At 44.2% G+C, this 11,131-nt stretch overlaps 1 protein-coding gene across 7 annotated transcripts in view; it reads left to right on the forward strand.

Annotated features, from left to right (window-relative positions):
• Positions 1–11,131, forward strand: part of LOC142947762 (transcription factor SOX-6-like) — a 104,390-nt gene that overhangs the window by 10,973 nt on the left and 82,286 nt on the right. For 5 of the 7 annotated variants that reach the window (XM_076089567.1, XM_076089562.1, XM_076089568.1 and 2 more), the window contains exons 2-3: positions 5,289–5,358; positions 8,190–8,272. In XM_076089567.1, the coding sequence (XP_075945682.1) occupies positions 8,268–8,272 (5 nt within the window). In that variant the 5' untranslated portion in view covers positions 5,289–5,358; positions 8,190–8,267. The remainder of the gene's footprint in view (positions 1–5,288; positions 5,359–8,189; positions 8,273–11,131) is intronic. The other 2 variants (XM_076089564.1, XM_076089565.1) reach the window with 1 other exon arrangement.

Here is an 11,131-nt window from a genome sequence, read left to right on the forward strand (position 1 = left end):
GCTCAGCAGTGGTTGGCTGGTCTTCATACATCTGATATCACTTTGCAGCAAATGAAGAAAATTTACTTTCTTGATGAATACGATATTTTGTTATCGTTTTCTTTTTTTTACTTCCTGGAAACAAAACTCCTTCTGCAACCTTAATTTTCAATATTCCAGAAAATATTTTCTTCTCTTCGCAGCCATAGGTCATCATTCCAGGCCTTGTGTTTTGCCTTCAGCCTCATGCCTTCTGTGTGTTTTGGGGGTCTTTCATCCAAATACTTGTGGAGGTTGTTTTTTTTCTATAGACCCGGGAGTCAGACAGGCGACTTCTCACGGTATTGGCCTTTTCATGCGAAGACGCTCCAACTTTTTCCGGCTCCTTTCCCGACAAGGCCCTCCTTTCTTCTCTGTCACGCAGCGATGTGTTTGTGCATACCTTACCAGCTTGACAAAAGAAGGGAGAGATCCTATTCACTTCTGCCTTTGACATTCGCCTCTTGTTTTTACAATCTTTCCAAGGCGTGCTGTTTGCACAGTGGAACAGGCTTTGTCTTGAAGAAGCGGGACAATGGCGAGCGCCATAATGTAATCTCCTAAGGGTAGTGAGCAGAGGGGCGAGGTTTAGATGTATGTGCTGGCGCTTGCCCCTACCAACCCTCTCCCTCCCTTCTGCCCTTTACTTTTGCAATATTTCATGTTAACAGCGACTTAGGAGAGAATACATGTTGTCACTTAAGCCTCTCTAATGTTCACCTAGGTCTTTTGTGAAGGGAACACAAAGGCTTTTCACTCATGCAAACATCCTCTTCCCTCATTCCACCTATTAAAGGTGTTGTGTGTAGCAGTTTGCCCACCCACATGCATATCTGCAGCCCTGTGCTAGCAACATAACCACAAAACATTTATATTGAAACATGTTAAACTATCTCATATCTGTCAGCCTACTATACATCTATTTTGACCAAGCGTTTGGAGGAGAGACAGTAGGCTGGGTTTGAACTCTCTCAAGCTCTCTTTTTTTCATTCTTCATACAGCTACTTCTGCTCCTGGAGTGCAACTCCATGAATGACTTTGCAAAAAGACTTAAAGCGTTTGCTCATTTGACCGATACTTGTGTCTTTGCCCCTCGCTGTGACGTAATGCTTTTCAACTGACCTTTGAGCGTGGCCGTTCCGAAGAACTTCCTCGCCCTTCAAACGTGGTCAGACGACATATTGTACCAACTAGTTTGTCTTAAACATACTTGTCACGATGATTACGTTATCGGCTTATCGTACGATATGTGCACATGGCCTTGACAATATTCACATCATGGACTTATCGTACGAAATATGGACATAGCCTTGATCATTTTTCCGTTATCGACTTATTGCACGATATATGCAGATGACTTCGACCATTTTTACATTAGCGACTTATCGTACAATATGTGCACATAGCCTTCACAATTTTTACGTTATCCGTCTATCCTACAATATATGGACATGGCCTCAATCATTTTTTTGTTGTAGAATGATCTTATGATGTATGGACATGGCCTTGATCATGTTCACATTATCAACTTATCGTACGATATATGGACATGACAGCAGTTACATATTAGTCAAAGCAGATGAGTACTAAATAAACCTGTTTTGGCAGTACAGCAATCGGACTAATATCTGCCAACTCTGATCAAAGAGCAAGCTTTGGGCAAAATCATTAGATAAAGTGTGAAACCTCAGAAGTCTCAGGTTTGACATCTATCAGTGTCAATTTGTGATTGATTGTGTTTGAAATGCAGCAAAATAATAGATCAGTGATAATTGGAGGATAAGTTGCTTGAAACATTACGAGGCCCGTACAACACGGCCAGCGGACCTCCGAGAGTCAACGTGTGCTATAAGCTCGTCGTTTATGGGTCAAGTGAACTCATTCTGGTTAAATTGCCCATATGATTAGTTGGAACCATATTTTGTTTCCTATGGTGCAGACATGGAAGTGGCAGCACGGAGCCTCGTGTGGCGCTAAGCTCATTGAGAGAGCTTCTGTCTCATAGAGATCCATTGTTCTTACTCCAGTGCGTCCGCGTCTGCACAAGTGGCATTGACAGCTGCAACAAGGCAACATTTGGGACTGTGCATATTTAGTTGCGTTTGAATGCGTGCATTCATTGTGCAGGTGCAGGCATCGCTCTGAATGTAATACAGTATATCTCCTTGACGTGCAACATACCTCTTACCTCTCTTGTTACTCATGTCAAGACTTTGCTTTCGTTTTGCTGCTCCAAGTTGCTTTCGCAGCGGTATGGTAACATGTGTCATTTTACAGCAGTTGGACAGTGGGCCAAAAAGGTAGCTGTTACTTCCTGCAGTTGTCAGGAGGAGCCTGCGATGGCTTTATAGCCTGGGTCCCTTATGTCAGCTCCCCTCAGAGGTGGAAGAGAATGCATCTCATAATAATCCCATCACACAAAATGGACAGGCTCTAGGACAGAGATATTCAGTTCACAAACTGTGTCACCATGTTTTGCATCGGAAAAACATTTTTTTTTTTGTAAATCAATAGCACAACATTTCTATATTATGACTTTATGATTCCACTTAAAGCCAAAAGATGACAATACTGAATTATGGCTCGACCCAACTTTCTTTGTCTAGGCTCTTGGCTTAGGATTCTGAAGAAAAAACTTCTGTATTGATGTTGCAGTTCACAGAGAGTTAATATTCTTGAAAAGCCTTATTGAAATCTTGTGCCACACCCTCAATGAGTGCAGTATCGCAAAACTTTTGCACGCACACGGTTATTTACACTCATCTTCCCTGCACCACACCTCATTTCTACATATTAACAAAGTGGAAGTGCACCTTTAAATAAATGTATCTAGAGATTATTCACATAAATTCAGGTTAGTGTGAATGCCAATGTGTGCCTGCACACAAGGCTTTTGCCGAATGTGTGTGTGTGTGTGTGTGTGTGTGTGTGTGAGAGAGAGAGCATGTGCGTTTTGCGGCAACTCTCCTCTACTGGGCAGCCAGCTGTCTCTCTGATTACCCAGCATCCTCCAGGTGTCAGATCTGCCATCTGCAGATGAGTGGCAGGGCGTGTGGAGAGCGGAGGAATGGAGGGAAGAGAGGGGGGTAAAAACAAAAAACGACAAGAAAAAAAAAGAAAAGGCGAGGAAACAGAATAACTGGTTCTGAGGACATCTGGAACGTGTTCAGACGGGTCAGCGAGAGGCGCAGAGTGTGAACGGCGCTCGACTGAAAAGGTGGCTTACAAAGTCTTTGGCTTTTCAGTGTTTTTTTTGGGTAATACTGCTTCTTCTCCACAAAAAAAGTAAAGAAAGAAAGAAGTTGCAGCTCACAGAAGTGTTTACAGGGGTATTTCACAGAAGCGTGTTTTTTCCGACTATTTGTTACCATTATTATTATCACAAGAAACTCTTAGCATAAGAGCCTTTGAGTTGTTTTAGTCAGAATTGCCCGTAATTGTGCCCTGAGAGGAAAAAGAGAGATCCAAGAGAGAATCATTTGGTTGATTAATATAAAGGCATGAATAAAAGATCATACATGCCCAGTGTTTGCTTTTTTCTTCATTGTTCTCAATTAGCCTCAAATTGTGGAATCAAAGGCCTGTTTGTGTTGCGCTCTTTGTGCAACTTAGATGTTGTGTTAGGGCGCCGCCGTGGTGCATAGCGTCAGAGAAATGCTGCCGTGCTGTGTTTTGTTGCTCGTCTGTGCGTGAACCGAGTCTCTCTTCATCCACTTCTGGTCTTTCTTTAATTAGCCGCCTCCCACTCTCAATTAAGACTAGTTCGCATCCTCTCTCAATTTAGGGGCCGTACTAGGGGCGGTCCCATTCTGAACATGCTACCTTCAAAGCACTCTGTCGGCAGTTTGACCTCTTTGATGTTATTATTTGTTTTCTGTGACCCCTGGTTTAGCGAATGGGCTGATTGCAGTGTGTGCTTGTGTGCGTGTGAGGCTATAATAAAGCTGACCCCAGGTTAGCTTTCCGAGTCAGTGTGGTCTATTTAAACCAGGCAGCCCAGGAATGATTAGCTGTCCTCTTGATGAGAGTGTCCCCCCCCCCCCCGATCTCATTGGAATAAATTTTTTTTTTAAAGAAAATATCGGGCATCACTAACTTTACTAAGACAGATTTACTACTTCAAAGCTCCGTACAAGAACTGCGCTGTTTGTCGTTTGTAAGACTTTGCGTGTGTGCCGTTGTTTGTGCAGTTAAAGTGCTTTGCGAGAGCTACACTGATCCTCTGTTGGCTCTGCTGTGGACTTCACACAGGACCTCTGTTCTGTCCTGAGCATCCACTACAGAGGGACCTCAGGTGGGTCCAGAGGGCCTTCACTGGGCTCCAAAAGCAAGTTTCAATCCAAATGTTCATACTTTGTCAAACCTCAATTTGTTAGCGGGATGTGAAGAATTTGGTCAGTGTCCATTAAAATGCACCCTGATGCGTATGGCAACATGCTCCTTTAAAGGGTTGGTTCACCCCAAATTAAATAAACCTCTTGCGCCATGCAGATAGTTTTGGTTTTACTTGCCAAGGCTTTAAAGGGGACATAAGGACATAAGACATACATTCAGCTTTATACTTGAATTTTGGGTTTCCACTAGAACATTTTTACATGCTTTGATGTTCAAAAAACACATTATTCTTCTTATTCTGTTTTCACCCTCTGTCTGAAACGCTTCGTTGTAGCGCCTGTCTCTTTAAGCCCCCTCCCAAAAAAGCCCTGCCTGCTCAGATTGGCTTGTGAGAAAAAATAGGGTATGCTTTGGGCAGCATATTCTAATATTCTGAGCCTGCATTTGAAAGATGATTTCTGATTGAAGCATATTTCACATATTGTTGGTTAGTGTGCACTCCAGATACCCAAACGTATGTGCAACAGCACTGACAAAGTGAGTTTTTCATGATATGTGCCCTTAAAGATATTTATGATAGTATGATAATAAGAGGTTTCTTCCTCTACCGCAATCAAATTTTGAAAGAAAAAAAAAATGAGCAACATCTCATCCCAAAAACATGAGTGCTATGCTATCTCTTTGGTAGAATGTAGGCCTAGCTATAGTGAAAACTGTGACTGTAAAATTAGAATTAATTCCCCAGAAAATCATCAATCTTTGCAACCTGGTCAAACAAAATCAAAACTATCTGTAGGCGAAAGTGGCAAAACATAATTTTTTTGGGTGAAATGTCTCTTCTGTTGATGGTGCGGATGCTAAACGTGCTCCAGAAAAGTCATTTTTAAAGAAACATGATAATAAAGATTTTCCTCTGTTCTGCTCTGTTTTCCAGGTGACGTTCATGAATTTTAAAGTCATCCAGAAGTGAGAAGAGGGTGTTGGAGTTGAAGTCTCTTATTTCTGTAAGTTTCCCTAATTTACCGATACGAACAACTTTCCTTCCACTGTGACGCTGCCAGCTTCCGTATGCTCTTTGTGCCACATACTGTTTGGCACTTTGGATGATTGCTCCCACCAAATGGCAGATAATAAGCTTTTACAGAGAACACATGATTGTTTCCTTGGAGCGGTAACGGAGCAACACTTGCCTGTGTTCGTGGCGGTTTCGCGGCGGCAGAGCAGCACGCAAAGTGTGTGTGTGTGTGTGTGTGTGTGTGTGTGTGTGTGTTAGTCCACGTTAAAAAAACTGTAGCTGACTCTGTGCATGTTCACTGCCTCGGCACATACAGAACGCTTTTGATTTGTTTCACGGCTAACGCAGACCTCCACTCCGGTTAGTATTCGGCCCTGTGCAGCCCTCAATAGCTGCTTTCACTCCGGTGAAGAAAGGGGTCTTTTAAAGACTCGCACAGGCGTCACTCCAGGAAGCTTTCAGCGCCGGGACCTACAGTATGCCTTTTAATGGACTTTCTCTCTGTGAGCAATAAAGATTATATCTGGAGTCAAATAGTGCTTTAGGTAACACTAGCCCAAATTAAGCTGGTGAGGCCGATCTTGATGGCTTCAGCAGAGTTGGGAGACATATGAAATGTACAGATGGGAGAGGTTGGAGAAAAGAGCGATCTGACCATCTGGCTAATCCCCCTGTTTAAGAATACTTATTAAGGCCCTCTCTAGTGGCCTTTGAGCTGTGTGACTGCTAGGTCAACAAGTGGCCTCACTGGCAACTCGCTCGCACAGTGGACAGACAAGCCTCAGTGTTCTGTTGTGGGTGATAATCTGTGTCCCGCTGGCTGGTGGAGGAGTTCGGTTTCAAAGGCTTGATTTATGGCTCGTGTAAATCGTGTTGTATCACAATCTGGAGTTATGGTTCCCAACCAGGGGGGTCGAGACCCTATTAAGGGGTTATACTGGCCTGTGACAAGATATTACAACGAGACAAAGCTTCATTTTAAGGGCTCACAAGACAAAAGACACTGATCTAGAGCAACTAACACGGCGCAACGTCGGCTGAAAGATACTTTTCAATGCTTTGGAGGATGATATTTTCAGCAATAAAATAATCCAAACATCACAGTAATCAATACAGGCCTCATCCGTTTACTTCCTCTGGCTAATTGCCCTGCATTTGAAGAAATAAATTATGTCATTATCGTGGAAAACCGGACCACTTAGGCCCCTTCTAATTCCATTGAAACTCCCTTAACTTCATCAATTCATCTGGAAACTTGAAATCACGTTATTGAGTCTTTTAAAATGCAATTGCTTTTCAGATCTAATTACACGGCGGTGAGATGACAAGTGGACCCTTCTAACAAAATTACCGTCTCTATAGGGTGCCGATCGTGTCGTGACAGGAACAATTTATGATATCTTTGTTTTACAAGAGTTTTGGAAGGAAGTGGTTGCCTTTTGTTGGAGGATTTGCTAAGTCAAGGCCGTACTGTACACGCTGCATCTAGTGGCTTTGATCAGAGGAGCAGGGGGCGTGTCTGTGACTAATGCTTCAGATGATCTGACATCACTGGACATCTCAGCTTCGTTTTGGTCACACTGTGTTTATCGTCGGAGCGTGGAGAACTACATCCAGATTTATATTTGTGCATTAAAAATCTGTTTAGTGCCTGATAAGGGAAATACGATCACGGATCATTTAGTGCCCCCAGTGTGTGTTACTCCGTGCGGCGTGGCGTTTATAGATGTAAGAATGCTGAACATTAAGTCATAGTCTGTAAGTAGCGGTGAGAAAGAGTCTGAGAAAAGATTTCAGCCGCACCGTGCATCATGACAGGCCTATTTGCGGAGCTTTGTTGTTACGCATGGTTGCTGTAATGGCAGTCATTTGCAAAGAGTTAGAAAAGTTACCAGACAGCAAGCAGCCATTGGGCCGATTTGGGTTAAGCTAACGAGCTAATGAGCTAATGAACTCACTGAGGTTACCTGTTTGGCTTCCCCAAAAACAATGTCCGTCTCTGCGTCTTTACTTCGGCTTTGTATGTGAACTTCACTGCGTCGCAGTGCAAGACGAATCACCGCTGGTAATGGGCAGCGTCTAACAGAATTTAATGCAGTTCCTCAGTACTTAACCTTATGTTAACAGTGAGCTATTATGTCCTCTTGAGCTCGGACATCTACCTAATTGATCTAATTTGTCCACACATATGAAATGTCCACTTAGGTCTAGGGTGGACAGAATGCCTTGCGGTATAAGGAACCTCATTCAACGGTGGGAAAACAGAGCTGAACTCCAGCGATCCATTCGCCGCGCTTCAACTCGCCACACCCGTTCATGTGCGCCAGCTCGCCGGCACATGTGCGACATGTACATATGTTTGTGTGTTATGCATTTAGTTGTTTTCCAGGCGTTGCCTGTAGCAATTTATTTGTGTTTGCGCTCGCATGCGTGTTTGTGTTTTGCACACTCATGCCTCATCAACATCCCGTTTGAGGTCCTCATCTGGTTCACTTTTAAAAGAGGCTCGTGGAGCTGCGGCGGGCCGGCGCTTTAAGGCAGGGCCGGGCCAGCAGCGGTTCCTCCCCACTTACACATAAATCCACGGTGCGAGGCGCTCTGCCAGAAACAGTATAGACCGACCCTCGTGGCTACTTCCCAAACCACCCAAGCTCATACCCCACTTTCTCTCTTCTATTGCCCTTGAAATGGGGCCTGCTCTAAATATTATCTCCCCTTGTGCTTTATCCCTCCGTTTATCCCTAAGTCGGCAGGGAGAAGAAAGGAGCCGTGGGGCTGAGTCACTTTTTCCCCTCTCTTCTCCTCTCTCCAAAACCGCAGGCAGCGGCAGCGGCTTCCTGGAGATGAGCGCTTTTGTCTGTTGTGTGACCGCTGCGGTTTTAGGCAGATCCTCCTCTGATGAGGTAATGTTCAGGCTGGATGAGGAGGCAGAGTGAGAGAGGAGGGAGGTGAAGGAGGAGAGCGGCCTCCAGGATCTATATTTGAACCTTTTGATTTATCCAGGGAAAGGGTACTTTATGGGGATGCATGCTCCTCTTCAGCAAACACCCCGCTCCACATGGAGGCCGCTGCACAGATCCACACCTACTTGGAGGTGGCCAGAGCCACTGGTTATCGGCTGGTGCCTGCTGGTCTTCTCCACTGCAGCATCTGCGGGCGCTTTGATGAGTCAACAGTTGAGGGAGGAGGAATCGTAATTCCTTTATGTAAAGATTTCCCCCCAGGTGACCCTGTTTTCCAACCGTCAACCACTAAATATGAATAAATTGTATACTTTTAGGGAATTATGTTACTTTGAGGGTGAAATGTGCGATGCGGTGGTAAGGGGAACAGCCCTGTTTGCGTTGCCGGGATAAGATAGTCAAACTTCCCAAAACATTAGTTGTCCTCAAACGTGCTGCTGATGTAAAGTTGCTCAGCAAAATCTCCTTGACTTGATGTTAGCGTGATGGTGGTTGATGTATGGAGAAATGTAATAGACTAGACATTTCTGAGGTCAGCGTTTCCTTGAGGTCAGCGTGTCTTCAGGACACTAACCTCCTGAGAGTATTCTCCTTTATCAGGACATAAAACTAACTTCTCACACGACTAAGTCTGTGCCGGAGTATCAACCTTTCGATGAAAAGAAACGGCTGGTCTCTTCAGTGCCGGTGCCGATGCTTCAGGAAAAGCACATGACACGCGCGCAGCCCGGGCCAAGCGAAGGACTTGGCAGTGCAGTGAACTGCAGCTACACGGGGAAGAGTGAGGCTGGAGAGGAGAGCAGGGAAAACGTTGAGGTGAAGCGAGAGTGAATGTGCTTCTTGAGTTGTGTCTTACGGTGACACTGGACTCTGTTAGTGGTCAGCTGTGTTTCAGTTTGCTATTTTGTGTCACCTACTAAGAGAAACAATACTTCAAGATGTTTGATCTTCAAATCTTGTCACACGCAGTTGTGAGATGAAGATACTCTACATTTTCTATAACGTAAAAGAGACGATGTTTCTGCTCAGCTTTCACATTTGACAATTCATTTAGTCTGTCCACTTGTGTGTGCTCACGTCTTTTCCTCTCATCCCTCCGGTGACAACTGTCTCAGACTAGTGGCCTTCTGTTGAGGAATGCCACCAGACTCGCTGACATTCAGGATAATTGCTTCTTGTTTTAACTGTCATGGGTCACGGAGGTCAGAGGTCTGGATCAATCTCAGCTGTTGTTCTCAGGGCTACACAGGGGGACACCACCTGGTCCTTAGCTCATGGTGATGCAGCACACTATTCCCCTCCTAACACCTTTTTTACATTCTTCAACAAGCCATAGCTTGAAAGAACGGTCATTTTCAGCTGTCTGGCTTCCTTCAACGCTTCATTAAAAAAAACAAAGTTTTTTTTAAATAGCTTGTGTTTGAACGCAGTGTTGCCCGTGCAGGTAAAAAGGAGGACGGTCGCGGCACAAAGCACCGCCTCTCTGCAACAATGTTACTGCTGCAACGCTAACACCTGTTCCTACAAGACTTCCCTTCTGTGAGAGCTACCTTCCTGACTCTGAACTCTGCTCATTACCAAACACCAACATCACATCCTCATAATTACAGCATTCTCATTACAGTAGAAATCCTGCATCTCATTTTAAAGCTGCCATCAGCCAAAATTAACTGGCCTTAATGGCCGCTGATTGCATTCCTAAACTGGCCAACCCCCTCCTCCTTTTTTTAGCGATCTGATCGTTTAAGTACATGCGAGCATAATTGAGGTCTCTCCCTTGATTAGATTTGCACCAGCTTTTAACAAAGCCTGCTCGAACTTAATCCAATGAGGCCCATTGTGGGGAGAGCGGAGGGACGACATCGCTCCTGGTTAGCTTCAGAATCAACCGAGCCGTCGGGCAATTAGAGGGCTCCGCTGATAAAGAGGCCGGACAACTAAAACTAATGACATGACGTTTCTCAAAGCTCACAAGATAACAAGTGGACAATTGAGCAGTAATTCATAGCATGAATCTCCTCTTTACTTTGTTAAGACACTGACCTTTTAGGTAAGGCTTAGAAATGGGAATTATTTCCATGAATTTAAGTTTCAATGGTAATTTAACAACAAAAATGCTTTTAATGAACAAAAAGACATGAAGCGACAAGGCAGTATTTAAAAAGAAATGAAGGCAATGAAACATAGTTTTGATTGGATTTAAAGGTGTATTCAGTCTGGTTTATCAAGAAGGGGCCTGTTTTGACTGGAGTTGTCACGCCCAACGAGTTCCAGTGAAACCCCACTGCAGTGCCCCATCACTTCTGATGTGTCTGCTCAGCCAGCCCGGTTCAACCAAACAGCGTACGAATGACACAACAATTTGGAAGTCATTACAACACCATTCTTGCTGACTGCACATGCGTTAATATGCGTACCTCAGAGCAAATGAGATGGTATAAATAGTGAGAAAGACTAATGGTAGGTGGACAGCTCACAAAAACACCAGACTTTCAACCAGGAGGCTGGTGTTCGTGTTCCAAAGCTTTGATGTTTGTGACATGTTTTCCGTACTTATGTTTTATTGTTTATGTTTTCTGTTTACGTACTTATTTTAAGCCCAACCATGATGTTTTTCTAACTAATATGTTTATTGCCGGAACCCAACTGCGACTGTTTCACGGTAATGCCGTGGCATAAAACGACACACAAAAAGCCTAAAACGCATCTCCATGACACGCAGAGAGTCCTTAAAATGTGTATTTTACACACCTTCCCTTGAGATCAGGTTTGCTCAGCAAATGCACCTGAATTCGTCTT

Source organism: Anarhichas minor, unplaced genomic scaffold, assembly GCF_050575085.1.
Source record: "Anarhichas minor isolate MPS153535 unplaced genomic scaffold, ASM5057508v1 ptg000011l, whole genome shotgun sequence".
NCBI lineage: Eukaryota > Metazoa > Chordata > Actinopteri > Perciformes > Anarhichadidae > Anarhichas > Anarhichas minor.